This window comes from Rattus norvegicus, chromosome 13 (assembly GCF_036323735.1).
Source record: "Rattus norvegicus strain BN/NHsdMcwi chromosome 13, GRCr8, whole genome shotgun sequence".
NCBI lineage: Eukaryota > Metazoa > Chordata > Mammalia > Rodentia > Muridae > Rattus > Rattus norvegicus.
The window spans coordinates 99,314,210-99,340,567 of NC_086031.1; the positions used below are offsets into that span (position 1 = coordinate 99,314,210).

General features: G+C 44.5%; 1 protein-coding gene and 1 non-coding gene across 4 annotated transcripts in view; both read left to right on the plus strand.

Annotated features, from left to right (window-relative positions):
- The window catches only part of Rab3gap2 (RAB3 GTPase activating non-catalytic protein subunit 2), a 73,834-nt gene that overhangs the window by 25,226 nt on the left and 22,250 nt on the right, over nt 1-26,358 (plus strand). For 2 of the 3 annotated variants that reach the window (XM_039090580.2, NM_001040154.3), the window contains exons 3-21: nt 595-718; nt 1,832-1,913; nt 3,659-3,706; nt 3,782-3,857; nt 4,901-5,002; nt 6,950-7,049; nt 8,463-8,561; nt 12,676-12,824; nt 13,553-13,632; nt 13,743-13,832; nt 15,539-15,678; nt 16,669-16,885; nt 17,405-17,548; nt 17,782-17,864; nt 18,151-18,215; nt 21,130-21,220; nt 23,948-24,075; nt 24,775-24,988; nt 25,883-25,980. In XM_039090580.2, the coding sequence (XP_038946508.1) occupies nt 595-718; nt 1,832-1,913; nt 3,659-3,706; nt 3,782-3,857; nt 4,901-5,002; nt 6,950-7,049; nt 8,463-8,561; nt 12,676-12,824; nt 13,553-13,632; nt 13,743-13,832; nt 15,539-15,678; nt 16,669-16,885; nt 17,405-17,548; nt 17,782-17,864; nt 18,151-18,215; nt 21,130-21,220; nt 23,948-24,075; nt 24,775-24,988; nt 25,883-25,980 (2,130 nt within the window). Of the gene's footprint in view, nt 1-594; nt 719-1,831; nt 1,914-3,658; nt 3,707-3,781; nt 3,858-4,900; nt 5,003-6,949; nt 7,050-8,462; nt 8,562-12,675; nt 12,825-13,552; nt 13,633-13,742; nt 13,833-15,538; nt 15,679-16,668; nt 16,886-17,404; nt 17,549-17,781; nt 17,865-18,150; nt 18,216-21,129; nt 21,221-23,947; nt 24,076-24,774; nt 24,989-25,882; nt 25,981-26,358 lie in introns of those variants that run through there. The other variant, XM_008769837.4, reaches the window with a different exon arrangement.
- Mir664-2 (microRNA 664-2) lies at nt 10,441-10,499 on the plus strand. The gene has a single exon (NR_032143.1). It is a non-coding gene; the product is annotated as a microRNA 664-2 (primary transcript).

Genomic DNA, 26,358 nt, shown 5'->3' on the forward strand with positions numbered 1-26,358 from the left:
ACATTAATGTATCTCACTGTAACAGACATTAATGTATGTCATTGTAACAGACATTAATGTATCTCACTGGTTGTCTTCAGAGTAGACCACTGGGTAGCTAGAGCCAGGTAGCTGAAAGGTGTGTGTGTGTGTGTGTGTGTGTGTGTGTGTGTGTGTGTGTGTATGTGTGTGTGTGTGTTGTGATTTTCATGCCACAGTACCTATGTGAAGTCTGTTTTCTCCTGTTAGGTGTCAGCTCTGGAGAGTGGACTCAGGTCCTAAGGCTTGGTGGCAGGCACCTTTGTCTGCCCCAGCTGTCTTACTGACCTGAGGGTCTTTCTCCTGACCTTTGTAATGCCTAGTGAAGTTCCTAACACTGAGTTGCTACTGGAGAGTGACTTTCCCGTGGTACCCACTAATGCTGTGCTCTTTCTGTGTGAAGCCTTGGTGTTAGTTTTCAGAACAGACGTGTTACTTGGTGGCTGTCACTGACATATTTTGGTGTGGAAGCATTGGGAGTATTTTTTTCCTCTTCCTTAAACTCAAGACAGGCAGGCACAGTCGCAGTGTTCTTTAAAGTTTTTGCAATTATAGTAATTGCACTTTTATGCATAGGAAGAAGAAGGAAATACTTCTAAAACACAAAAACATTCCTGGCTTCAAGAATGTGTTTTATCCCTCTCTCCAACCAGTGACCTTATGGTCATAGCCCGGGAGCAGAAGGCCGCATTTCTAGTGCGTAAGTACCCTTCTCCATTCTCTACGCCTCCATTTGAACGCACAGATTGAAACAAAATTAACTCAAACCATGGTATTCCTGTTCTGTATTACAGGTGGTTCTATGATTTATGTACCATGTTTATTATATAAATGGAATATTTTCCTCTTGGGGTATGTGTATGTTGTGTGTGTACATGTGTATGCAGGTGACTGTGCATGTGTGTGGAGGCCAAAGGTGGGTGTTAGGTGTCTTCTTCTGTTGCCCTTCCCTTTAGCCTTTGAGACAGGGTCTCCTGCTGAGCCTGGAGCCGAAACTGGCTTCCCAGTAGACCCTGGGATCCTCTGTCTCTGCCTCCCTGGCACGGAAGTGCCTGACTCTTTTTTTTCTGTGATGTGAACGCTAGGAATGGAACTTGCAGGCCGGAGTTTATGGTCTGAGCCAGCTCCTTAGACACAGAGTGCTTGGCGCTGCTTCTGCCAGGTTTTTAGCTATCCTGTGACACTTGTGACGCAGTGCTGACTAACTGTCACTGAATTCTTGCAAGGTATATTCAGTCCTGAAAGAAGCTGGAACTGGCCCTGACAACAGTAGAAAGGGACTTGGTGGCAGTCAGAAAACTCACAGTACTGTAAAGTCTCACGTGGTTCCTAAGTTTTTAGCTCATATATTTTTGTTGAAGATTAAACTTAAGATTTGGAGGTACATAGATTATGAAAAACCTAGAACAAAGTAAGATTATATATAAAATGTCTGTTGGTTGTCTTACAGAGAAAACTAGTTCCCGTGGCATAAATCTAATATAAAACTTTCCCCTGCCATTTGCAAGTAAAAACAGTCTTATAAATAATGAAGCCAGTAAGGTGGCCGTGAGCACTCGTAACTGGATTCTGCAGGAACTCCGAAGAGAGGAGTAAGCTGCGGGTTAACTAGAGGACACAGAAGGCTGGGAGACAGACGGCTTATAAAGCGTGCTTTTACAAATTTAAAAACATATATTACCTATAGTAAATGCCGGCCAGTTCCTACAGAGTTGTATATCCTACAGTTTTATATCCAACTTTTTAGAGTGGAAAGATCAAAATCCACAAGTAAGTTACTGGTTTCGTTTTATCTTTTATTATTTTTTTCCAGCAAAATGGAAGCACAGTGATAAAGGGAAGGAGGAAATGCAGTTCGCTGTCGGTTGGAGCGGCTCCGTAAGTGCAGAGGAAGGGTAGGTGCGAGCCCACTGGGTGGTTTCTTTGTGTGTTAAATCTAAGAACTGGATGTGTTTGTAAATACATCTATTTCATTGCTTATAAACTGTGTGTGCGTGTATATATGAGTGTGTGTGTGTGTGTGTGTGTGTGTGTGTGTGTTATCAAAACTTTTCCTGGTTGTAGAGAACTATTTGGTTAGCAGATTTTGTTTTATTGCTCTTGTTATTTTTTATAAACTAATAAGAAAAATATTTTAAAGATTATTTAATTTTATGTGTATTAATGTTTTGCCTGCGTGTGTGTATGTGCAGCAGGTATGTATCTAGTACCCTTTGAGGTCAAACAAGGGTGTCCGGTCACCTGAGAAACAAAGAGACTCACTCGATGCCCTGATGACCTGGCCTGGTCTATGGAGCTGCATGCAGATTGGCTTGAGCAACTTGTGTTGGTTTAAACAAAGTCAGTGAGAGCTGTTTAGGTCTCAAATCTTTTTTCTCTGAGCCCTTAATAATATTTCAATATTTCATGTCGGGGAAAAAATCATTTTTGGGAACAACCATATTATGTCCTTAGAAGTAGGATAATGGAGGACTGGAGAGGTAGCTTAGTAACATCAGTTGTTGCTTCTGCAAAGGATCCAGGTTCAGTCACTCCAGTTCTAGAGGATACCTTTTTCTAAAACCTCAGGCACTAGACATGTGGTACACATAATACTTGTAGACAAAGCACTCATATGCATAAACTAAAACAAATCTTAAAATCTTAAAATAAATAGCTTATTAATCAGTGCATGTAAAACGTACATGAAGAACCCAGGCAGGTGGCAGGTAGTGAGTCCCTAAGCCACAGAAATCCGTGTGCTGGTTCCTTCTGCTCTGCCCAGCCTCAAACAAGGAGACAGGGACGCTGGGAAATGGGTCCCTGGCAACCATGTGACCTTTTCTAGGTTTTTTGCCCAGTGATTATAAAGTTTTGCTTTGTCTCGTGTCAGTACAAAATGAAACAACTCATTGCTTTTGGCTATGTTACATATTATATGTATGGATTTACTGTTTTATGTCGAACAAAAATGATCCAGAGTGTCTCAGCCAGGGTTTCTACTCAGCAATGAAACACCATGACCAAGAAGCAAGCTGGGGAGGAAAGGGTTTATTCAGCTTACACTTCCACTTTGCTGTTCATCACCAAAGGAAGTCAGGACTGGAACTCACATAGGGCTGGAACTTAGAGGCAGGAGTTGATACAGAGGCCATGCAGGGTGCTGCTTACTGGCTAGCTTCCCCTGGCTTACTCAGCTTGCTTTCTTATAGAACTCAGGACCACCAGCCTTGGGATGGCACCACCTACAATGGACTGGCTCCTCCCCCTTCGATCACTAACTGAGAAAATGCCTTACAGCTGGGTCTCATGGAGGCATTTCCTCAAGGGAGGCTCCTTTCTCTGTGATAACTCCAGCTTGTGTGAAGTTGACACACAGAACCAGCCAGTACACACAGGATGTCATTTTGCACCTACCACCTCTTAACAATAAACTATAGTAAAATAAATAAATAATCCAGGCATGGTGGTCCACACCTTTAATCCCCAGCACTCAGAAAGCAAAGATAAATGAATTTCTCCTGAGATCCAGACCAGTCTGGTAGTGAATGCCAGGCCAGCCAGTGCTGCACAGTAAGAGTGCCCCTCCCCCCTTCCTCCTCCCTCCCCACTTTATTGCTAAGCACAGAGACTAAGCTCATGATTTTGCTTTTGTCTGTAGGGAGTATGTAACCAGTGCTCTGTGCATCCCGCTGGCAAGTCAGAAGAGGTAAGGATGAGGTGGGCTTCTGTCTCTTCTGCTTTGATGGCCGAGCCATTATAATCATCAACTCTGTTTGAGCAGGAGTTCCACTGGGCGCCCTGACTGGACCTGCATTGTAGTGGGCTTTACGTCTGGTTATGTGCGGTTCTACACTGAGGTGAGTTGGGTTCCCGTAGCAGACAGCTAGCTAACTGCAGTGCTGTGCATCTCATCACACCGACCTGTGACTTCATTACCAAGAATGCCTCTGTCTTAATATGAATGCCTAGAAATACGTAGACAATTCTTTATCAGTAGTTCTCAACTTTCCTTTTTTAAAATTAATCATTCCATTAATTTACATCTCAAATGATATCCCACTTCCCGGTTATTCCAGTCCACCAACCCCCATCCCACATCTGCCCTCCCCCCTCCCCTTTGTCTGTATGAGAGTACTCCCCCACCCACCCACACTGTCAGCCCCACACTCCATTTCCCTATGCTGGGGCATCAAACCTCCCTGGAACCAAGGGCTCCCCTTCCAGTTGCTGTCAGGCAAGGCCATCCCTTGCTACATATGTATCTGGAGCCATGGATCCCTCCCTGTATACTCTGGCTGGTGGTCTAGACTCTGGGAGAACTGGGTGGTCAGGCCAGCCTATATTATTCTTCCAATGGGGTTGCAGTCCCCCTCCGCTCCTGCAGTCCTTCTGCGAGCTCCCCCCAGGTTCCCTGAGTTCTGTCTGATGGTTGGCTCCAAGCCTCCACATCTGCATAGGTCAGTTGCTGGCCAGACCTCCTCAGGAACTGCCACACTAGCTTCCTGTCAGCAAGCACCCCTTGACCACAGCAACAGTGTCCGGTTTGGTGTCTCCAGACATGATGGATCCGGTTGGCCCTTCCTTCAGCTTCAGATCTCAACTTTCCTAATGCAGTTGCTACTTCATATCTGTAATTTTCTACTTTTACGAATCAATGTAAATTTCTGTTTTTTGATGGTCTTAGGCTGCCCCTGTGTAAGGGCATTCAACCTCTAAAGGGGCCGTGACCCACAGGTTGAGAAGCACTGCTTTATGCGTGGGAACAGGACAAGCGAGGAATTGTCTGTGGAAGAAACAGAAGTAAAGCTGTACTCTGAAAAGAGAGGACCTGGTGTCCTTGGGAGACCTTAGGGGAGTGGTACTGTAGAGAAAACCAGTAAAGCTCTCTGCTTGTTTCTAGAGTGGAGTGCTTTTGCTTGCACAACTATTGAATGAGGACAGAGTGCTTCAGCTTAAATGTAGGACCTATGAAATCCCAAGACACCCTGGAGTGACTGAGCAGGTAATATTAGAAGTATGCTCTTTACCTTGTAATAGTGTAAAGTGGCTGGGCTGGGGAGAGGCCTCAGCAGTTGAGAGCACTGGACGCTCTTGTAGAGGACCCAGATTTTTTCCCAGAACACACATGGTGGCTCAAAACCATCTGTGACTTCTGTGCCCTCCGCAGACACTAGGCACTTGTGATACAGATGTTCATTCAGATAAAATATCCACATTTATGAAATCAATTAGGAAAAAAGCAACAATAGCATTGTTTTGAAGCAATTTTCTTTGCTCTTTTGTGGGAAAATTAAGAGATTTGTCTTGTGGCACAGTTACCTGAGCTGGCATGTATATTCTCAAGAGGTAATTTGTAGCTAAATTGAATGCCAGCCTTCGTGCTTTATGAATGCAGTATTGTATTGAGATGACCATCTTAGTTGGTGTTCTCTTGTTGTGTAAAGACACCAACACCATGGCAACTCTTACAAAGGAAAAGCTTAACTTGAGGCTGGTTTGCAATGTTAGAGGTTCAGTCCACTATCACCATGGATAATGCCTTAGATAACGGGCATGCAATTTAACTGATCAATGGGAAAAGAGAGGTTACATTTCTAGTAGTTAAGAGAAAGGTGAGGGAAGATTTAAGTGTAGGGCTTTGTACGTGGTAATAGAAATGCACTAGAAAACAGAGAGGCTGATGGATAAACAGAGCAAGCGAAGTTCCCATGAACTAAAACGGAAGCAGACGTCAGAATTGCTGCACAGGGCTAGAGAGGCTCCGAGAGAAGCAGGTAGTGCGGCCACAGGCCACCGGAGCTGGGAGGGGCTGGACCCACGGAGGGTGGCTATGGGTCTCTGTTGTTTTGGGGCTCGGTGTTTCTTTGTGTAGCTCTTGCTGTTCTGGAATCCACAATCCTTCCCACTACTGTTACGGGCATAGCTCATCTTGCCCTGCTTGAAGTTGGATTTTTAAGTTACTGAGGCAGGAGATTGTGACAAAAACCAAAATCAAACCTTACCTCTGTGCTTACTAAAATGGAGAAAATAGGATTGAAATGAAGCTGTTGACGAAATGCCTGCCTAATGTACAAGGCTTAATTCATTAATGTAGCATTGATTAATTAATGTAGCATTGATTAATTAATATAGCATTGATTAATTAATGTAGCATTGATTAATTAATGTAGCATTGATTACAGCGTCACACTCAATACTGTGAAACAGGCCAAAGGTGTGCACGTTCATAAATAAGTGGATGGACAGATGGATGGACGGACAGACAGACAGACAGACAGGTGAAATGTGGCTGTGGCACTGGTTACTAGAGACTATACACACACACACACACACACACACACACACACACACACCCACACCATGTATAATAGACAAACAAATGTGACTTTATTTAAGAATGAATATTAGGACAGGCCTCTGGTTTCAAGTGAGCGTCTGTGAGGTGTTGAGTTGTTTGATTTGTTTGTTTGTTTTTTGTTGTTGCTGTTGTTTTGTTTTGTTTGACACTTAGTCTCTTTGTGTGGTTCTGGCTGTCTGAAAACCAGGCTGGCCTTGAACTCACAGCGGTTCACCTGTCTAATGTCTCCTGAGTGCTAGGATCCTGGGCATGTGCCACCACATTCGGTCAGCTTCTGTTCTTAACACTTGACTTACATCTTTGTAATGGGTATTTCTTATGAAATTTTTATTATTTTCACTATTATGCTGAAACTATTTCCTATATATTTAAAAGCTATATTGGAGAGGAAGTCAAGTCTTTGGCCGGCGGAAGGCACTCTGAAGTTAGCTCCTACTTCCTTTTGCAGATTTTTTTCTAGATTGTTCCATTCCGCAGTTTACTGTTCAGTCATAGCATTTAACTAAATATGATTCTCAGTGTTTTTAAAAAGGAAGATGTTTGTTGTGTCTGTTTAAGAAAAGGTTTTTTTTTTTTTAAATTTCTACCCAGAATGAAGAGCTGAGCATCTTATATCCGGCTGCCATTGTGACCATTGACGGATTTAGTCTTTTTCAGTCTCTTCGAGCTTGTCGAAACCAGGTAGCAAAAGGTAATTTTTGGCAAGAAGTGCGTTAAGTTCTGGTGATGATAGTTTTATTCGGTGTGGCTTCCTCCTCACACAAGCAAGGCGTGTCTCCTGCAGGGTAGATTGTTTATAAGCAGGGGCGGCGCCTCTGTGCTGTGGAGTAATTTTAAGTGGGTGTGGTACCCCGAGAGCAACAGGTTCTTTCCATTTAACTCAGCAACATAGCTTGGCTGGGGAGAAATGCTCACTGGGTAAGGATTTGCTGCAGCCAGTAAACCTCTGTGGTGTCCATGCAGTAAGAGCCTCTGACCCCATCACCTCCCATTCACTGAGGATAGAGGCACCAGTGTGTGTTAGCACGCTCCCTCTCAGGGCAAAGAGGTGGCCCGGCAGCTCAGCCTTTGACCTCTTTATTGGAAACACTTATCAATCAAGAGATGCTGGAAGTCTAGGCTGCACGTATGAGGACTTCATTATTAGAGGTAAAACCGCTTGGATAGTCAAGAAGCCTCATTGTGGTAATGGAATCAGCAGCAAGGGTGTTCCCTCAGCACTCTTCACTCGCTAATTCATTATTTCATCCTTGCAAGACAGGTCCGTCACTGAGCCTGGAGCTCACTGGTTCAGCAAGATCAGCTGGCCAGTGAGCTCAGGGATCTGCCCGTCTTCTCCCCACCAGCAGTGTCATCTGACCCAACTGTAGGCACCACACTGGTTTACATGGCTGCTGGAGGGAGTTCTGGACCCAGGCCCTCCTGTTTGTGTGGGATACTGATGGAGCTATCTTGCCAGCTCCCTGAGAACAGCTTCTGTAGGATATGTTTGCTGCTTAGCAACAATAAGGACAAAATTCTAAGTCTAAATTTACATAAGGTGCAAAACAAGCAACTCCTCCTAGAAGGAAGTGATCCTTCATTGCCTTTAGCATTTCCTCAGTGGACAGATTGTCTCTCAGCAGTTTGTGATGGGGAAATTCTCAAGTCCTAGCTTCATGATTCCGTCCAGGAGTCCATACTTTCCTTAGATCAGCATACTTTGAATTTTATACTTGTCTTCATTATCTTTTAAATTGTTTAAATTTAGCCCATTGTGGCCTCATTACTTTCAGATTGGTGAGATAATCACCATTTTTGGGGGCCAAGGATGAGGATAGACTGTGGTATGTGACCCTGTGCTCTTCCAAATAAATAGATAAATAGTAACCACTAATATATTTACCAAGAGAGAAGGACCAATTTCTGTGGTAAGACAAGGGTCTTTGACGTTGTGCCTTTGTGTGCATTGCCATGGTGTGAATGCATCTCATCTCACGCCTTTCTTACTACAGTGCTTCATTATCAGTTGACACTTTAGAACACTACGTTATAAATTAGATGTCTTTGATAAAATGTCGTTCTACCCATTGTCATTGTGTGGACTGTCTGATCTTTTTGACAGCTGCAGCATCAGGCAATGAGAACATACAACCACCACCGTTAGCTTATAAGAAATGGGGTCTACAAGATATTGACACCATTATCGATCATGCTAGTATTGGTAAGCATTACTAGTTCTATTTTTACTTTTATTCTTAAACTTTTTTATTAAAGCATCTCCTTTATTAGAAATTGACATTAATCCTTAAATGAAAAAGAGATCCATTGCCTTTGGTGAGACACTGGGAAGTTAGTTCCAAATTTTCTTACTGCATTATAATACAGGACTCCCTGTATGTGCCTATCTGTCTGTCTATCTATCTAATATTATATATATGTATATATATATATGTATATATATAATATATATTATATATTATAATATATAATAAAGGGATAAAAAGTCCTGGCTCTGTCCAAAGGGTGAGGCTAGTTGGAAGATCCACAGAAGACTAGAGCCACTGTAGTAGGCTTCAAGGAGGAAGACGAAGGCCCAGCACTGAACGACCTGACTGAATGTGGCAGGACACACACACACACTGGCCTGGGGTGAGTTGCAGAGTCTGCTGGAGAAACAGCAAGTGCCAGGGGAGCTGGTGAGAGTGAGGCCAGGAACACAGACAGGGACCTAGCCTTGAAGGCCTCATGTCCTCACACAGAGGAGTGGGCCATCTCAGCCATCAAGAGCCACTGAGTTCATTCTCAGCAATTGAGCCCTCACATTGTCTGTTAGGAAAACCACTTTGAAGACAGTTGAGAGACTGGGAATAGTCGCTAATAGTCTAATGGGCACTCTTAGGAGAAGCTGGATATGATTGTACATGCTTATCATTGTAGCTGTTGTAGGAATACAGCAAATTCAAGGCCAGCATGGGCAGTGTGGCCGTACTCCATCTTCAATTTTAAACCAAGAAAGAAAAAACTAATAAGGAGACTGTTGTAATCTTAGCGAGAAGTAATGGGTTTCTGAATTAAGGTGGTAAAAGTGAAAATAGAGAAATACTATCTTAAAATCCTCCCAGTGTTGTAATGGATGTTAAAACTTGGAACAATGACTGGGCAGTAGTGGTGCACCCTTTATCCCAGCATTGGGAGGCAGAGGCAGGTGGCTCTGTACAAGTTGGAAGCCAGACTGGTCTATAAGTGAGTTCTGGGACAGCCAAGGCTGCAGAGAAACTCTGTCTCAAAAAACAAAACAAATAAACAAGTACAGCAGTGTATAAGTACATAGAAAAAAAGAACAGAAAGTTTCCTTGTATCCAGAGGCCCTCATCATTGGTGTTTAGCTCCCTGTCTGTAAGTACATAAGTATATATGCATATCGACATGTGGGAAGGCATGTTTTTATAATACCAACTCCTTTCACATCACGTTTACTAAGGAGACATTTGTCAGTCTCTGTCCTAACAGAGGACGAAAGACAGAATTTATGTAGAATGCTTGAAAGGTCTATTTACAGCGATGCTTACGGACTTACTATTGTGTAAGCACCAACGATGTCCGTACACTGGGGCTTCTCAGCAGCCAGCAGCTAACCACGGCCAAGCCTGAAGAGTTATGGGGCAGGGAGCCATCTTCAGACTCACAGATCGTGATGGCACAGGTGCCTCAGAGCAAGATACAGCCAGCTTTCAGGGAAGCAGCCTTTCTCTCTGGTCTCCTGATGGAGCTCCTATTGTCTGAGTTCAGCTAGAAGTCAGTGGGAACTGTCAAAAGCCTGCTCTAGGGAAGGCAGGAGTTATATGGAGGGCTGGCAGAAGGTATCTGGTGCACAGGCCTGCTGATTCCATCTGCATAGTCCTGGGTACCATTCTTGTGTGGGGTACTCTAATGAATTCTTTCTTGGTTTAAAATTGAAGATGGAGTACGGCCACACTGCCCATGCTTCAGTGTGTCTTCAGTTTTTTGCTAAGAGAAATGTTAACATACAATTTCCAAAGTGTTGAGTTCAGCCCAGGGTCTCCTCCCTGCTCTGTTAATTAGACTTTGGAACATTGAAGCTGGCTGGGGAAAATGATTGGATAGAAAACATTATTCTATTCATTTACTCCCCAGCCTACAAATAAAAGCAATCACAGTACAATCAACTTCATTTTCTGCATATCTTTACGTAAAGGTCTTAACTCGTTCAATAAATAAATGCCGATTACTCCCTAGGGACTGGTGCTGGAAACACGAGCCCAGGCGCCATCCTGGGGAAGCTTGTGTTCTGCTGATAGAGATGAACAGGACCGAGATGAGTAGATGTGGTGCTGCCAGAACAGCACTGTGCATCGTGGAGGAAATGAGCAGTTTAACTGGTCCAGAGCATCGACTGGGTCAAGCAACCCTTTCACAGGGGCCTCATAGCAGATATCCTGCACGTCAGATATTTACATTGTGATTCATACAGTAGCCAAATGGCAGTTATGAAGTAGCAATGAAAATAGTTTTACAACATGAGGAACTGTGTTAAAGGTCAGAGTTAGGGAGGCTGAGAACCACTGCTCTGGAGTAAAGGAAGGGCGTACAGAGATGTTAAGCACAGGCTTCTCCAGAGAGCACACCGGACTGAGCCAGGACGGGTGAGGAGGAGCCAGCTCTGGGAAGCTTTGTAGTCACAGCATCCTCAGCACAGGACAAATTGTGACTGTCAACCTCAGAGGACACAAAGCCACAGAGTATTTTGGTAGTTGAGGCATGTGAGGACTGAGAGAGCAAGCAGTAACCTGACGTTTGTCATGCAGTCACTCAGGCCTGCGTTTGAGAAATGAGAAAAGGGTTCAAGGTCTCACCTCCACTCTTCTCCCAAGCGGTGGAGTCACAGGTGGCGCCTTCCCTGTTGACTTGAAGCAGCTGCGTGGAGGAGCAGATTGTTCACTGAGAGAAGGGAAGATCCTTAAGGGGGCAAATCACGCTATGTTTTGCATGTTGACCTCTGGCACATTTCAGTAGAGCATCAAATAGGCAGATAGAGGTGTTCTGAGGCTCGAGGCAGGGGACTGCACATACAGATGCCTTGGGCGGGTACTGTGAGACAACAGCATTCAGGAGAGGTGGTTCTCTGGGCCCGGCAGCCTGCAGCTCTTTCTTGTCTTATTGTGAGCAGCTGGGGGAGACAGGAGGGCACAGGAGCCAGGCGGGGCAGGTCTGCCTCACAATAAATGTTTCCGTGACCTATTTTCAAAATTAACAAATAACAAGAAACAAAATCACAGTATGTCTCCTCTTCATCCCCAGCCAGTTCTGGTTGGCTCTTTGAGGGGCACCCTCTTTTCTTCCCTAAGTTCTGTGTCTGAACATTTTTGCTGGGTGTACAACCGTGACCTCCCATCTTCACTCCCATCACCTCAAATCTCCACTTCACAGAGGAGATTTCCTCTCCTGACACTTGCTCTTTTCTCACCCTTCACCTGCTCCCCGTCCTCCCAGTTGCACTCTGGGACTTTGCCTGCTCTGCTGTGTGGGCCTCACCTCCCAGCCCCTCTCACTGCATCCTGTGCTGATCTGATTCCTCAGAGCACCCGGAGCCTTCTGCAAACACTGGGATGGCTGCTTCCCTGCTAGAACACTGCCCCCAGCCTCTCAGTTTTCCCTCGCTCAGTGCAGGCCCCACTGTGAAGGAGGTCCTCAGAGATACATAGATACGGAAGGAGACGTGGAAGTTGTCCAGTGAGCTTGACTTTATGGAGACCTATGTGCAGAGGGAATCCAGGGCAGAAGTTAGTACTACTGTAGCGACCAGGGCAGCCACATCTGACTGGGACACCGGTGCCAACAGTCTGGTCTGTTTAACATGCGATTGCAAAGGACTGGGTGTAGGAGGAGGTGCTCAGACAGTGGGTGGGCCTTGTGTGAACAGCTGTTTCTGTCAAGAGCAGAAACTTGGGGCACTCCAAGGCTAGGGTTTCCTCAGGGGAGCATGTGGAGTAAGATTGGTGCTAGGGCTTCTGGAGGGGATCTGAGCTGGATGAGAGGGATAGGAGACCCAAGTGTTGCTGATGAGGAGAGGAGACGGTAAAAAGTAATGTCACCTCAGGGAGTCGTGAAAGTGACAGAGGTCAAGACAGGCCACGCTTGCGAGCAAGTCAGGTCGGTGCTTCTAATTTATCAGCACTTTCTAATGTGGAGATCTGTAGTTTCAGAAACTACTTTTGACAGAACTAAGCATCTTAAAACAAGTAAAATAATAGTTTCCATGAAGTCATTTTAATGTATTCAAACTGGGTTTTTATTCTTTTTCTTTTAATTATAAGGCATTATGACTCTGTCGCCGTTTGATCAAATGAAGACTGCTTCCAATATAGGTGGATTTAATGCAGCAATTAAAAACAGTCCGCCCGCCATGTCCCAGTACATCACTGTGGGCTCCAGTCCGTTCACTGGCTTCTTCTATGCTCTAGAGGTACGAGCTCCATCCTGGGCAGAGCCGCTCTGAACTGTTTAGTTTGCCTATAAATTAGATACAGTAACATAGCTTAGAAACACCCAAGGTAAAACCAATAAACCCTGGTCTCTGAAGCCCTGATTTTGACAGCTGAGTGTTGTTTCAATATTGGTGCAACTGCTGGTTGTTAATTACATCAACCCTCCAGGGGTTAGAGTAAGTGAAGAAGTGGGAGACAGAACATGCTGCCCGTTACAGTTGATACACGCTTTGAAACTGTTTCCCGAAATAGAGAAAAGTTAGCAGTTACATTCAGAAGCACTTCTCACTTAAAGCCTTATCTGGATGAGCTGAACTATCTTTTTATTTTAAACAAATATATATTTCCTTTTTGAAAAGGGCAGGGAAGAGGCCGTTTTGTACAGCTGGGAAATCCACAGCACAGTTAGACGATGTCATTTGTCTTACTGGCCTGGGTTTTCCGTAAGCTACAGTTTAAAGGTTGGTTACAGGCCAGCAGCAGCTCAGCACAATGGGAAGTTCTTGTGTTGGTCTGCACTGCTGAGGCCAAAGTACTTGACAGGAGCACCTTGTGCCACAGTGGGCCTTATTCTCAATCCTATCATTGATTGCACATTGTTGCTGCTACTGAGGCTGACACCTCCGGGAAGCACTCCTGGTGCAGACTTTGGAACCTCCTCTAGAAACAGGCTTCATCTGTGTTTTCTCTGTGCGTCTGTCTGCAGGGAAGCACTCAGCCTCTGCTGTCTCACGTTGCACTTGCTGTTGCAAGTAAGCTGACCTCCGCCCTCTTCAGTGCCGCTAGGTAATGCGTTTTCGCTTCATCTGAGTTGGATCTGCCTTGACTCTGCCTAGACCTGGGGCTCTGCTCTGAGACCCTTGAGGCTAGTGTTCATCTGTGTGCCCTCTCCTCAGTGGTTGGCTTGGTTGGAAAAGCAAGCACGAAGAAGAAACTGTCCAGAAGCAGAAGCCCAAGATGGAGCCAGCCACCCCGCTGGCTGTGAGGCAAGTCAGCCATGCTTTTCCCAGGGGCGCTGTGAGGCAAGTCAGCCACGCTTTCCCCGGGGGGCGCTGTGAGCAGCTTATCATACTCACCTGACTCCTGTGACTCGGGCTTCTGAGAATTTCTCCTCACGTGGGATTCTGTTTTCAACTGGAACTTGAGTTCCCTGAGGAGGATGAGTCTTCCGAATGCTGGCTTGGATCTCCTTCCTGTTTTACTGTAGAACGTACCAGTGTATCTGAAGGGTGCAGCTTTTCTTGTTACTTTAATTTTTTTGGAAGAGATGGCTGGCTTTTTGCTTGGCTTTCTTTCTTTCTTTCTTTCTTTTTTTTTTTTTTTCTTTTTTTCGGAGCTGGGGACCGAACCCAGGGCCTTGCGCTTGCTAGGCAAGCGCTCTACCACTGAGCTAAATCCCCAACCCCTTGGCTTTCTTTTTAATTGTTGCTTATTACCTGATATAAAATATCACCGTAAAGGAAGTGATATTCCAATTCCTGTTCTTCACCTTGAGAAAGCAGACAAACGAACTGTTAGTAAAATCAATTTTCTGAGGTTTATAGGTTTGCACTCTCTAAGCAAAGGTTGCAGTCACCTTTCTTCTTGGCAGTTCTGGGACCCCCTTCATGTGGGCCAAGCACTGTACCACCGAACTGTGTGCTATCCTTTTCTCTTCATGCTATAACACACCTGAATTCTGAATTCACTCAGCAATCAAGAAATTGGTCAGATGGCCTTCTGTGTCTCAGATCCACGGGACAGAGTTTGAGCTCAAGGCCTTCTTCTTGAAGCTCCTTCCCTTCCATTTCCTATTTACTCCTGCTGCAATGATAATTCACAGAAGTTGGTTACAGGCCAATAGCACATTAGCAGAAACTCTTTAGAAAAAGAAAGGTCTTCCTTAGACAGCAGGTTAGTTGTTTTTGTGTTATTCAGGTCAAAACATTTGACAAAAACAACTTAAAGCAGGAAAACTTTACTTTGGTTCACAGTTCCAAAAGGGTTCACTCTGTCGTCAGTTGGTCCAGTATTCTTGAGCAGACTGTCATTGCTGTGTGAACACGTGGCAAGGAGAGCCGTTAACCTCTTAATTGAGTCCAGAAAGATAGGCTCCAGGAAAAGGCCAAAGGCTTCCATAAGGCCATAAGCCTTCCAGGGCATACCTCAGTGACCTACAGCTTTCATTTAGGTGTCCCTTTCTGATTTTCACAACCTCCCAATAATGCCAACATATTATAGATCTGTCAGAGGATTCATCTGTTCAAGGTCAGAGCTCTCATTTTCTAATCTGGAAACACACCACTGACAGCCTGGGAATGTGCCTTGTGGATGTCCTAGTCATTTCTCATAGTTCCTTGTCATTTCGGACATCAGAGTGAACCCTCACAGATAGACGTATTGGCGTGTCTAGCACAGAGCACACAGTGGGGACTGAAGCAGAAGACGCCTGTGCTGGAACAGTGTGTCCTGCCGTGCAGTTGGTTGTGTGTTCTCTGTAACGAGACTCTTGCTCAAACCAGGAAAGACAGGGTAGTGCTGTGATGGGGGACTGTTTCTTTTCTCTGTTTCATGGTATAGGCACAGTGTATAATGGAGTTTTAATCCAGGCGAGGTTCATACCTTTTCATTAGAAATAGACACAGTCTACTTTATTATCCTGCATTTCTAGCTTTCGGTGTGATTTTAGCTTTTGTTTATTTTTTAATGACAGATTTGGACTTCCGGATTCTAGACGCCACGGCGAAAGCATATGCCTGTCTCCTTGTAACACTCTGGCCGCAGTCACAGATGACTTTGGCAGAGTTATCTTGTTGGATGTAGCCAGAGGAATTGCAATACGGATGTGGAAAGGTACTTCTACAAACATGGAGAAAGCTGCCTTGCTTTTTAGCTCAGTACTTGAGCAACGTTCTCATCCTTTAGCTTTTGGTTCATAGCAGGATTCAGCTCTCTCTACAGCAACTCAGGTCAGCAACAGTTGACTGGTAGTGAGTTGATACATCTCAGTTAAAGCACTGGCTCTTTGCTTGGTTAGCTCGGATTTGTTGTTTGTGCCACTAGGTTTTGCAATCAGGGCCTTGCGCATGCTTCCACTGAACTCTATCTCCTTCTTAACACAGGCACGTTCACCCTCTTCTTCCTCCTCTTTCTCCTCCTCTTCTTCTCCCTCCTCCTCCTCCTCCTCTTCTTCTTCCTCCTCCTCCTCCTCCTCCAGTCAATTCTGTTCGTGTTGGGTTCCTGACCCTACCTGTCATCACATGACCTTTCCTGTTATGAGGCCACCATTGCTGCTGACATTGCTGTGTTCTCTAGCTGCTTCAGTCACCTGTAATTCCCACGGGTATTAGTTATAAGAGGGCCACCCCAAGCAAAGCAGCATCCACTGTTTGTGCTTTCTCTCTCTGCCGCCTGCTCTCCCTCTCCTGTAACACCGAGGAGCTTGAATATCAGGATGGCTACTTTATGTCTTGATCATATTTTAGCTAGCCAATCTAGTACTCTCCCCAGATCTGTTTTTCTCCTTAAGGAAGGAATTTTCAAAAAGAGGAAGGGAAGGGAATGGGAGCAAAGGCAGGGGCAGACTCAGAAAGCTTTGAGGATGTCTGCAATCTTTTCTTTTTAAAGAAAAGAGTGATCTGAGCAAATTTACATGGTAAAATATTAAAACCTGATGTTTTGGTGATAGGCTATTACTTTTTTAATCTTTTCTGTTTAAGGCCTCTAGTAATAAAAAGATAATGTACTTCTCTATCTTCCCTACCCCCTAAATAGTCAGTAGTGCCTGAGGACCTATGGAGCCCAGATGAATAAACTGACTAGCTCCCTTTCTCTGTTGGCAAGGGTATCGGGATGCACAAATTGGATGGATTCAGATTGTAGAGGACCTCCATGAACGAGTACCAGAAAAGGGGGACTTCTCCCCCTTTGGAAATACTCAAGGGCCCAGTCGAGTAGCTCAGTTCCTTGTGATCTATGCACCACGAAGGGGAATTCTGGAAGTGTGGAGCACACAGCAAGGACCTAGAGTGGGAGCTTTCAACGTGGGCAAACACTGCAGGTAAGCTGCAGGGCCAGCATCTGCTGGTCCTGAGAGGAACGCAGGAGAGCACTCCTTAAAGCAGCAGTAGATGATGAGACCTTGGAGAATTGCAGAGTGCTCTGTCTGTCATGTTTTCCCTGTGAGTGCCTGACGTAGAGTTGAGAATTATGTATTATACAGGGAAAAGATATTACTGAGAATGCCACGGTCGGCCACTGACTTCAGTGGGCTTGCTCTAGCCATTTGTAAGCCATTTTTCTTATGCTGTGAAGACCCCAGAGGGAAGACCGCGGAGTCTGTCAGTGACGATGCTAAGCAGGGCATCCCCTTGTTTGCTATTGCACTGTGGGTCTGATGGTGCTCATACAGCTTCCTAGAACCTGAAGTAGACCCCTCCAGCCGTGGTAGCTCCCTGGTATCCGTGGTTATCTGCCTGGTGGGTACCCACGTAGATGAAGATGTAGCTGCGATCAAAGCACCTTGTGGGGTTTTTTTCTGCTGCTGATAATCTTACCCGCTGGTATGTGATTGCCTTAGGCTGCTGTATCCTGGCTACAAAATCATGGGCTTAAACAATGTGACAAGTCAGAGTTGGCAACCTCAGACTTACCAGATCTGCCTTGTTGACCCTGTGTCTGCAAGTGTGAAGGTGGTGAACGTGCCTTTCCACTTAGCACTGAGGTAAGAGCCGCCGTGTGTGCTTGACTCCCCTGTGCACGGCTTGCCTGGTCCTTGACCTCAGGCTTTTTTGTTTCCTTGTTCGTTTTCTGTTTAGCATTTGGTGATTTGTTTGGTCACTAGATGATTCCTTTAGAGTTAAATAGGAAACAAGAGACAAGAGACAAGTTGGATTGCGTGAGGATTAGAAGGAACCCAGATCCTCATTCTGTAATAAGTTGTGTTTATTACTTCAGTGACAAGAAGAGTGAAAGAGCCAAGGACCTGCACTTAGTGAAGAAGCTGGCCGCCCTGCTGAGAGCAAAGTCCCCTAGGCCGGGTAGGTGCCGCTAATCAAATCACGGGACAGCACGGCTCACTGTGAGTGCCTCCAGGAACCCCACTGTCCGCACACAGCCTTTGCAGGATGAGGGGGGGTCGCGTTTCTCTCCGTGCTTGGGGAGGAGGACGTGTGCATCTAGGGGTTCTCACTGCTCAAGAAAATGATGCGGTGGGGATTGCGGGGCTGTGACCCCTGTAGGATGACAGAGAAGGCAGACAGCTTGTCTTCCGTGGAAACGCCTTTCTAGGATAAACAACATTGCAGTCTCATTTCCTCATTTTAGATTCATTTGAAGCGGAAATAAAGGAGTTGATTCTTGACATTAAGTATCCTGCAACCAAGAAACAAGTAAGTGTGTAGTAGAGAATTTTCCTGCTGAGAAACCGATGTCACTCAATCCTGAGAAACATTTTATTTTCATAGTCCCACGTAGGAGTGAGTACCTGTTGTTTCTCTTTTTTAAAAATCTTAAGTAATGTTACTGTATATGTGACTGCATGTGTTCTATACACACACATACATAAATCCGGAGTAGCGGAAACCGTGATAACAACATAGGCACAGGTGTGTGACTACTGCCTCAGGAAATGGAAGCTTCCAAGACCTCTGAAGAGCCCAGCTGCCCCTCCTCCGTCCCAGCCCACCTCCCATCCCTGATAACTGTGTTTCTTGCTAACACTTCATTTCTGTGTAACACTCAGAAGCGTCTTGGTGTGTTCTCAGTTTTCTACAGTTGGAGACATGTTGTCTGCTGTGTTCTGTGACTTGTTTTAGTGTTTCTGTGAGTGCCCATGCTGAGTGGAGCTGAGCTGTAGCCCTTTAGTGTGCACACTGCAACTCATGCTCACTCTCCTGCGGTCAAACCAGTTTTTTAGTCAACCACAGTGTGTGGTTTTCCTTGTTTCCCAGCACACGATGCCGGTCTCTACCGAATGTGCAGCTGACAGTGGGATTGCTGGGCTGAGCTTTGCAGCTGTGTTAGTTGTGCATCGATTCTCCTAGCTCACTTGTCCTGAGGAGAGACCCAGGCACACAGCCCCACCCTCCCCAGTACGCCAGGCTCGGTGTTGAGATTCAGGTCAGTTTTGACTTTACTGACCTGAAGGACTCAGTCCATGAAACGTCCCCTGACTTTTAAATGCCAGCCGCCACCAGTAGGCTGTTAGGCTTCTGACCAACTGTGAGTTATGTTTGGTAGGTGGCTCACAGACTCAGGCAAGTTCTTGTTACATACATGTTGAAACAGATACTAAAGACTCCTGACAGCCAGCTAGGTGCACGGGGCAGTGCCTCTGCAGACCTGTGTGCAGCCTCCCTGTCTCTCCAGGAGTCTCGGCATGCTACAAAGCCTTAGCTCCCTGAAGTCCCAAAGCCTCTATTCCTGCAGGAGTTTATGGAGGCTTTGGAACTTGGAATGATCGCACCACTGACTGTTAATGGTCAGCTTACCCTTCAGTGTTCCTCCCTGGAGGCCGGGAATGGGGCTAAAATTTGGAATTCTCTAAGCGCCTGGCTGGTTGCCATGGTAACCAGCCCCATCTTGTGACTGTACTAGGAACTGCCTCACTAAAACAGGAGATGTTTGTGTTCTCTGCTACGAAGCTGCAGAGGTCTCAGGAGTTCTGTATCAGGAACACGAAATGTTACAAGGGAACATTCTCCCAGTTTCTGTGTCCACAGGGGTTTTAGCACCCTTCTTCCAGGAGCTGGGGTCAACAGGAGAAACATTCTTTAGCACCTGTCACTCAGGAAATTATTGTTAGAAACCACAGGAGCTATGAGCCAGGAACCAAGGGCAAAGGCCAGTGTGCATAGTATTGTGTCACTGTGTCTGTGGGAGAAACCAGTGAGGAGTGGTTTCTGTTGGAGCCATTTTTAAAAAATACTTTATTAGCTGGGCAGTAATGGCGCACGCCTTTAATCTTAGCACTCAGGAGGCAGAGGCAGGCAGATCTCTGTGAGTTCAAGACCAGCCCGTTTTACAGACTGAGTTCCAAGACAGCCAGGGCTACACAGAGAAACCCTGTCTCAAAAAGGAAACAAACAAAGTGCTTTATTGTTTTATTACAGAGCAAAAAAGCCTGGGATTTTCACTCTAATTTTCTATTCCACTGACTGCTAATTGGCCTTCTCTTCCTCAGGACAAAAATCTCAGTTATTGAACATGGCGTTGTGCCGACAGTGTAACTAACATCTGAGAGTTTAGCAAGTCATGGGGAAGGCCTTACGCTGAGTGTTCTCTCTCGTGCCATCACTACCCTCACCATGCACCACAGACCAGCAGAGCTGGGAAGATTCTCTTCCTCCTTCCCCTTGCCACACCACCGAATCGTACATGAAAGATGGATTTTCTTTTTTAAATGCTAGAAGAGTCACAATGGCCTATTGCCTCATAACACCAGAGGAAAGGCAGAGAATGAAGACCTTGAGAGACTGAATCCAGTGAGGGGAGAGAGTGCACTCACCCAGTGGCCTGCCCTGTTGGAAGGACAGCGGCGGGTCTGTTTGTCAGTTTCCTTCTGTGCTATCGATAGCTGCCTCATTGTAGGACTGGCAGTCGTGTGAGTCATTTGCTCATTTAGACCTCTCAGATAGAGACGTCATTGTGTTATGAGACTGATAGTTATCTTTTATTTATCTGTTTGTAGATGGTTTTTCTGTGTAGCTCTGCCTTCCTGGAACTCACAGAGATCATCCTGCCTCTACCTCCCAAGTGCTGGGAGTCCTGTGTCTTACCACAGCCAACTTAGACTTGGGGTTTTAAACTCCTCGTCTCATCAGTTAAAATCCAAAAGGATATGAAAGGATAAATACAAACTTTAACTGTTCCTGACTGGTCGCTGCCTCAGGTGTGACGAGATATTTTAGAGCCTGTAACTGAAGACGGTTAAGCATCTGGACTGGTTGTGATTGTTGAGGACAGAGTGTGGACTGTGTCTAGCATGGCGGGCGTGGCAGCCTGCCACGGTCATCGCGGCAGATGGTAATGAGGTAGCAGCTTCATATCCGGCATGCCAGCAACCACTCCAGATAGAGGCCAGTTCAGACTGCCCTTGTTATGTCGTGTGGCTATTCTGTGACCCAGCAACCACCCTGTAGTTACTCGCTCTCTGTCTGGGCATAGGCTCAGTCCCAGACTACTTTAAATGTGACTCGAATTCTCATTTGTGTGGCTGCAGTGTGGGGTAGCAGAGATACAGGTGTATGTGTAAAGCTAAATTATTGCTGCATAATCACTAGAATCCTTCACTGTTTCTTATAGGCTCTGGAAAGCATTTTGGCCAGTGACCGTGTGTCATTTTCCTGCCTTAGAAATGTTACTCAGACTTCAATGGACACTTTAAAAAACCAAGGTAATAGATATTAAGTTTTCCCTTCAGATTCTATATCTCATTATGGGACTTATGACACCATCATGTTATATTAATATAGAGATGACCAACAGGTAGCTAGAGGAAATTGGCAGATGGACACATAATCGGGTGTTTACCCTCTACCCTTAATACTGGGAGCTTTAAAGATTGCCCATCTCACATATGCTTTTGATTTCCGTCTGAACTGACTCTGTGTGTTAACTGTCACTAAGAATAGTCTTTGCCCATGCCTCACTATTGTGAGGAAACATGTCAGTACAGAATGACAAGAAGCAGCCACAGGGAGGCTGACTGTGTTGTGTCCACTCCACCCCAGGCATAGGGAACATTTGGAAAAGGGGGACAGAAAGATGGCAGGAAGCAAAGGTGGGTGGGCACGTAGAGGAAGTTGTCTGGCTACGACAGAGCTGCTGCACCCACCACTGTGGCTCCTTGCCCTAAACCTGTCAGCATGAAGGTTGCTGGTCCCCGCATTGAGGGTGACAGGGTGTAAGCTCCACCCCTGCCTGAGGAGCTATTGACAACGGATGCCTTCTGGAGGCGGGAAAGTCAGTTTTCTCTAGGTCTGTGGGCTCCTAATCATTAGCTCACACACACTCCCGTGGGTGGCCTCATACCCGTGATGAGTATATGAGAAGCAGAAATTGGACTCAGTGAGTTATTTAAAGGGGGAAAGGCATACCATACTTAGAAAGCTCCCATTCCTCAAAAGTCCTAATAAAATATCAAAGTTCAACGTGACGTTCCATAGCTCCTATTCCAAATGCCTCCTATACTTTGTCTGCTAATTTTGTTATGTGATATTTTTATTTATTTGTAATTTTTTGATAATAAAGTTTCTAGAATTTAAAAAAATGTGGATATGAAGTTGGGAAAGAGTGGAGGTGAATATGCTCAAAATGTATTATGTGCGTATGTCAAATTCTTAAATAATTAATAAAAGTATTTTAAATATTAAAAAATAAAATGATATGCTAAGAAAATAATTAATAATAGAAAATTTTAATGAGCAGCTGTTATTTTGAGAGAGTTGCAGGACATTGTGAAAGCCATTAGGATGAGGGTAGTGAGCTAACGGTATGCAAGAACCAAACAGGGCTGGGGTCATGGCACAAGCCTTCAATCCCAGCCCTTGGGAGGCTCTAAGTTCAAAGGCCAGCCTGGCTACATATTACAGGCCAGGCCGCTCTACATAGGAGACCCAGTCCTACAAACAACAATAAAACCCAAACACATTTTCTTGCTGTCTTTGGCGTTTGCTTTGCCTCCTAGAGAAGAGAGGTCTCTAATGGGGACATTCTTAAGTGACATTTTTCCTGACTGGGATAATGGTCAAGAATATTTATTCTTTGGAGTGATGTTCTGCTAGCGTAGAGGACCTGCGCTCTCTCATCCTTTATGAACAGAGAAGGGAGTTCCAGAATTCACAGCCTATCATTCCATTAGCAGGGCTGAGTTTTGGTGCTGACTTTTATTTGTTTAAACTTGTCTGAAAAGAATTACGTTTGAAACTGGGTTCTCCACATCCTTTTCAACTGAGCTTGCAAAGTTAACTGACTTCAGATTCCTAATAAATTGAATTGTGGTGTGCAGTGGATTGAATCCATCTACTTGTGACTTTCCCTAACAGTAGAATCTAAAGCCAGATTATATTTAATTCCATTTATACTTAATCATGCTGAAGGCAGGCCACAATGACTTAAAGAGAATTCATATCGAGTTTCCGCAGGACATTAAGCACCTAATTTCGAGATAATTTTCATTCTTGACATTTTCGGTAGATATTGAAAGCCCACTCTTGGTAAACAGTGGATGCCTTTAGTGCCCATGTCTTAGTGGAAACAGCTCACTGAAAAGGCATACTGTATTATAAAAAGTTTTTCATCCCTTGAAAGCATTAACAAAAGATCTGATATTATCTAGAGAATAAGCCAAACCACAAAACGAACACTAAAAGACAAATCACAGTTTCAAGTTCTGTTGCTAAATCCAAGTCCTGAAATTTTTCAGAGTTTCTTACACTATTTTATAATAGCTGTGGGAACATAGGTAACACATCTTGTTATTCATTCTTAAATAAGAGTTCTTCAAGTTTTCAATAACTGCCCTGGCAGAGAATATATATATATTTGTTTTATGTTAGCAAGAAATAACTTAAATTATTATGCATAATGTGCTCGGTAGGGAATCTTTCCTCAGCATTAATCTTGAGCAAAATAAAACCTCATCAGTGGATGTTAGTGGAAGTCTACTCAGGCTACTCAGGCTTGCCAGGCTGCTTGGCAGTGCATTTGTCACAGTGCATAGTTCCTGTGTGAGCCTAATTGTCTTTGACCTGGTAACAGTCAGAGCCAGGCAGCCTTATGTGTGCACATCCTCAGAGCCAGGCAGACGTAGCCTTAGGTGAGCACAGCAAGTGTCTGGTGCTGGGGCCAACAGGATAGTTAGGATTGACTCTTTAAATAGAAATACCACATGGTACTCTCTTACTCTTACTGGCTGCTTCTTCTCCCTTTACTAGAAACCCTTATTTCACTTAAAAAGCTAGACATTTTACTCTATTAGAAAAATATCTCTGCTTTCATAATCTGATAGGTTGAGCATATCAACATTTAACCTATTAAGAAATTGCACTTTTAAGAAATTATGAAAGTCTTTTTATGAATCTGTTAAGTATGTCTAATATGTTTTTCCTCCACCTTTTAGAGCTTGAGTCTGTCGATGAAGGACTGTTACAGTTTTGTGCCAGTAAATTGAAATTACTACATCTTTATGAGTCTGTCAGTCAGTTAAATACTCTTGACTTTCACTCAGATACACCGTTCTCTGATAATGTGAGTAACCACAAGTGTCACGTTATGCACAGTTATCCCCATGAGTATTTTTAACTTTTAAGCTTTTTGAGTAAACAACAGAAAATTAAAGGTTTGGGGTGGGTGTCTTGTTTTTAAGAATTTAAAGGTTTGTTTTTTCTATCAGGCTTCCTTTCTGTCCCTTGCTGCTTAATTTATATTACTATGTATTTTATGAGAATACAAAAATATTAAATCTCATTGTCAGTTCATCTTTACTGTTTTAAACTCCTTTGATTTTTCTTGACATTTTTTAAGGTGATGTCATTCACTGTCCTGTTGCTGTGAAGAGACATTGTGACCAAGGCAACTCTTAGAAAAGAAAGATTTAACTAGGGCCTGCTTACAGTTTCCGAGGGTTCCACTGACATCCTTTATGATTCTTTTTATGTTCTATAACACATATTTATTAGGGCCCAGCTTTTAGAAAAGTAAATAGTACTCTAAAGAGACTGGTAAAATGGCACTGTTAGTAGTGTGCAGTTTTCAGGCTTAGTTTACTTACATTGTATTGTATTTTTGAAGTGTCGTTTAAAACTAACAACGAAACAGTACATTATCTCTGTCCTATTTCACACTGATTTTAAAAGCCATCGCTGCTCATCAGCCTAGAATCTCAGTTCTGTTAGTGGGCTAGCGTTTGTGAGAATTCAGAGAGACAGGGTCTTCTCTTGCTCACAGGATTTGGCTGTGTTGCTAAGGCTGGATGATAAAGAACTCCTGAAGCTCCGGGCCTTATTAGAGAAATACAAACAAGAAAACACCAAGGCCACTGTGCGGTTCTCTGAGGATGCAGATGGAGTGCTGCCTGTTAAGACCTTCCTTGAATATCTAGACTATGAGAAGGATGCACTGAGCATAAGGAAGACCAGTGAAGAGGAATGTGTGGCCCTAGGTAGGTGAAGCTCTGCCATCCCCCACACGCCCTCCCTGAAGTCCACAGAAGTCAGGCCACAGAGCCACAGCAACTCTCACTGCTTCTGTTTTGAAATTCAATGACCAAAACCTCAGTGTACATACTTTTCTTGGTCAGTGATGCATTCTGGGTGTTCATACACTATGTCCTACAGGTTCAATCGCATTAGTAAGCCTTCCAATAAAGTGTGGGGGCTGGAGAAGTGGCTCACTCAGTAAAGTGTTTGCCATGCAAACATGGGGACCAGAGTCTGAAATCACAGTCTCTGTGCAAAAAGCCTGGCATGGTGGCCTCTGCCTCGAATCCTAGCACTAGGTAGACAGAGATATGGGGCTCCTTGGAGCTCTGTGGTCAGCCAGTCTTTGCCTGATGGGGAATTCCAAATTCAGTGAGTGATCTGTTCTTAAAAATAAGGTGAAAACATTTGAGGAGGACATCCTACATTGACCTCTGACCTCCACCTGTGTGTATACTCATACTACACACACGAGAGAGAGAGAGAGAGAGAGAGAGAGAGAGAGAGACAGACAGACAGACAGACAGACAGACAGACAGTTTTAAGGCATAATGACTTAGCTTATCTTCTCCTAAATCAAATTTAGACATTAAGTTCTTTTTGGGGGCAGGGGAGGTGTGGAAATCTTTAATCCCAGCACTCAGGAGGCAGAGGAAGGTGGGTCTTTGTGAGTTTGGTCTGGCCTGGTCTACATAGTGAGTTCCAGGACAGCCAGGACTATATAGAAAGAATCCTTCAAACAACAACCACACATTTTTTCTTCCATACTGTCCTGCTCCTCTGGAGTTCTGGTTTATAGTCAGTGAGATTTGTTAATATGAACAGTCGTCCTCGGTAACGTGTGTTTGTTTTGCTAGGCAGTTTCTTCTTTTGGAAGTGTTTGCATGGAGAAAGCTCCACTGAAGACATGTGCCACACTCTGGAGTCTGCTGGACTTAGCCCACAGCAGTTACTGGTGAGGTTTGCTTACTGAATCCTTTGCAAATGTCACATAGAAGTGTGTTAAGTTTAAGTCATTATCTTAGTGTGTCAAGAATATACATTAAAAAGCCTGAAATGGGGGCTGGGGATTTAGCTCAGTGGTAGAGCGCTTACCTAGGAAGCGCAAGGCCCTGGGTTCGGTCCCCAGCTCCGAAAAAAAGAACCAAAAAAAAAAAAAAAAAAAAAAGCCTGAAATGATCAAAGGAAATTGCAATTGCTATACCAAGATTGTTTTATTTTCTTATAATTTCTGGGCTCAGATAAATATAGACTCTTAATGAGTGAATACATTTATAGTAGACTCTGGTCATCAGTTGTTATATTAGAATGACAAGTGCTCTTAAAACATTCT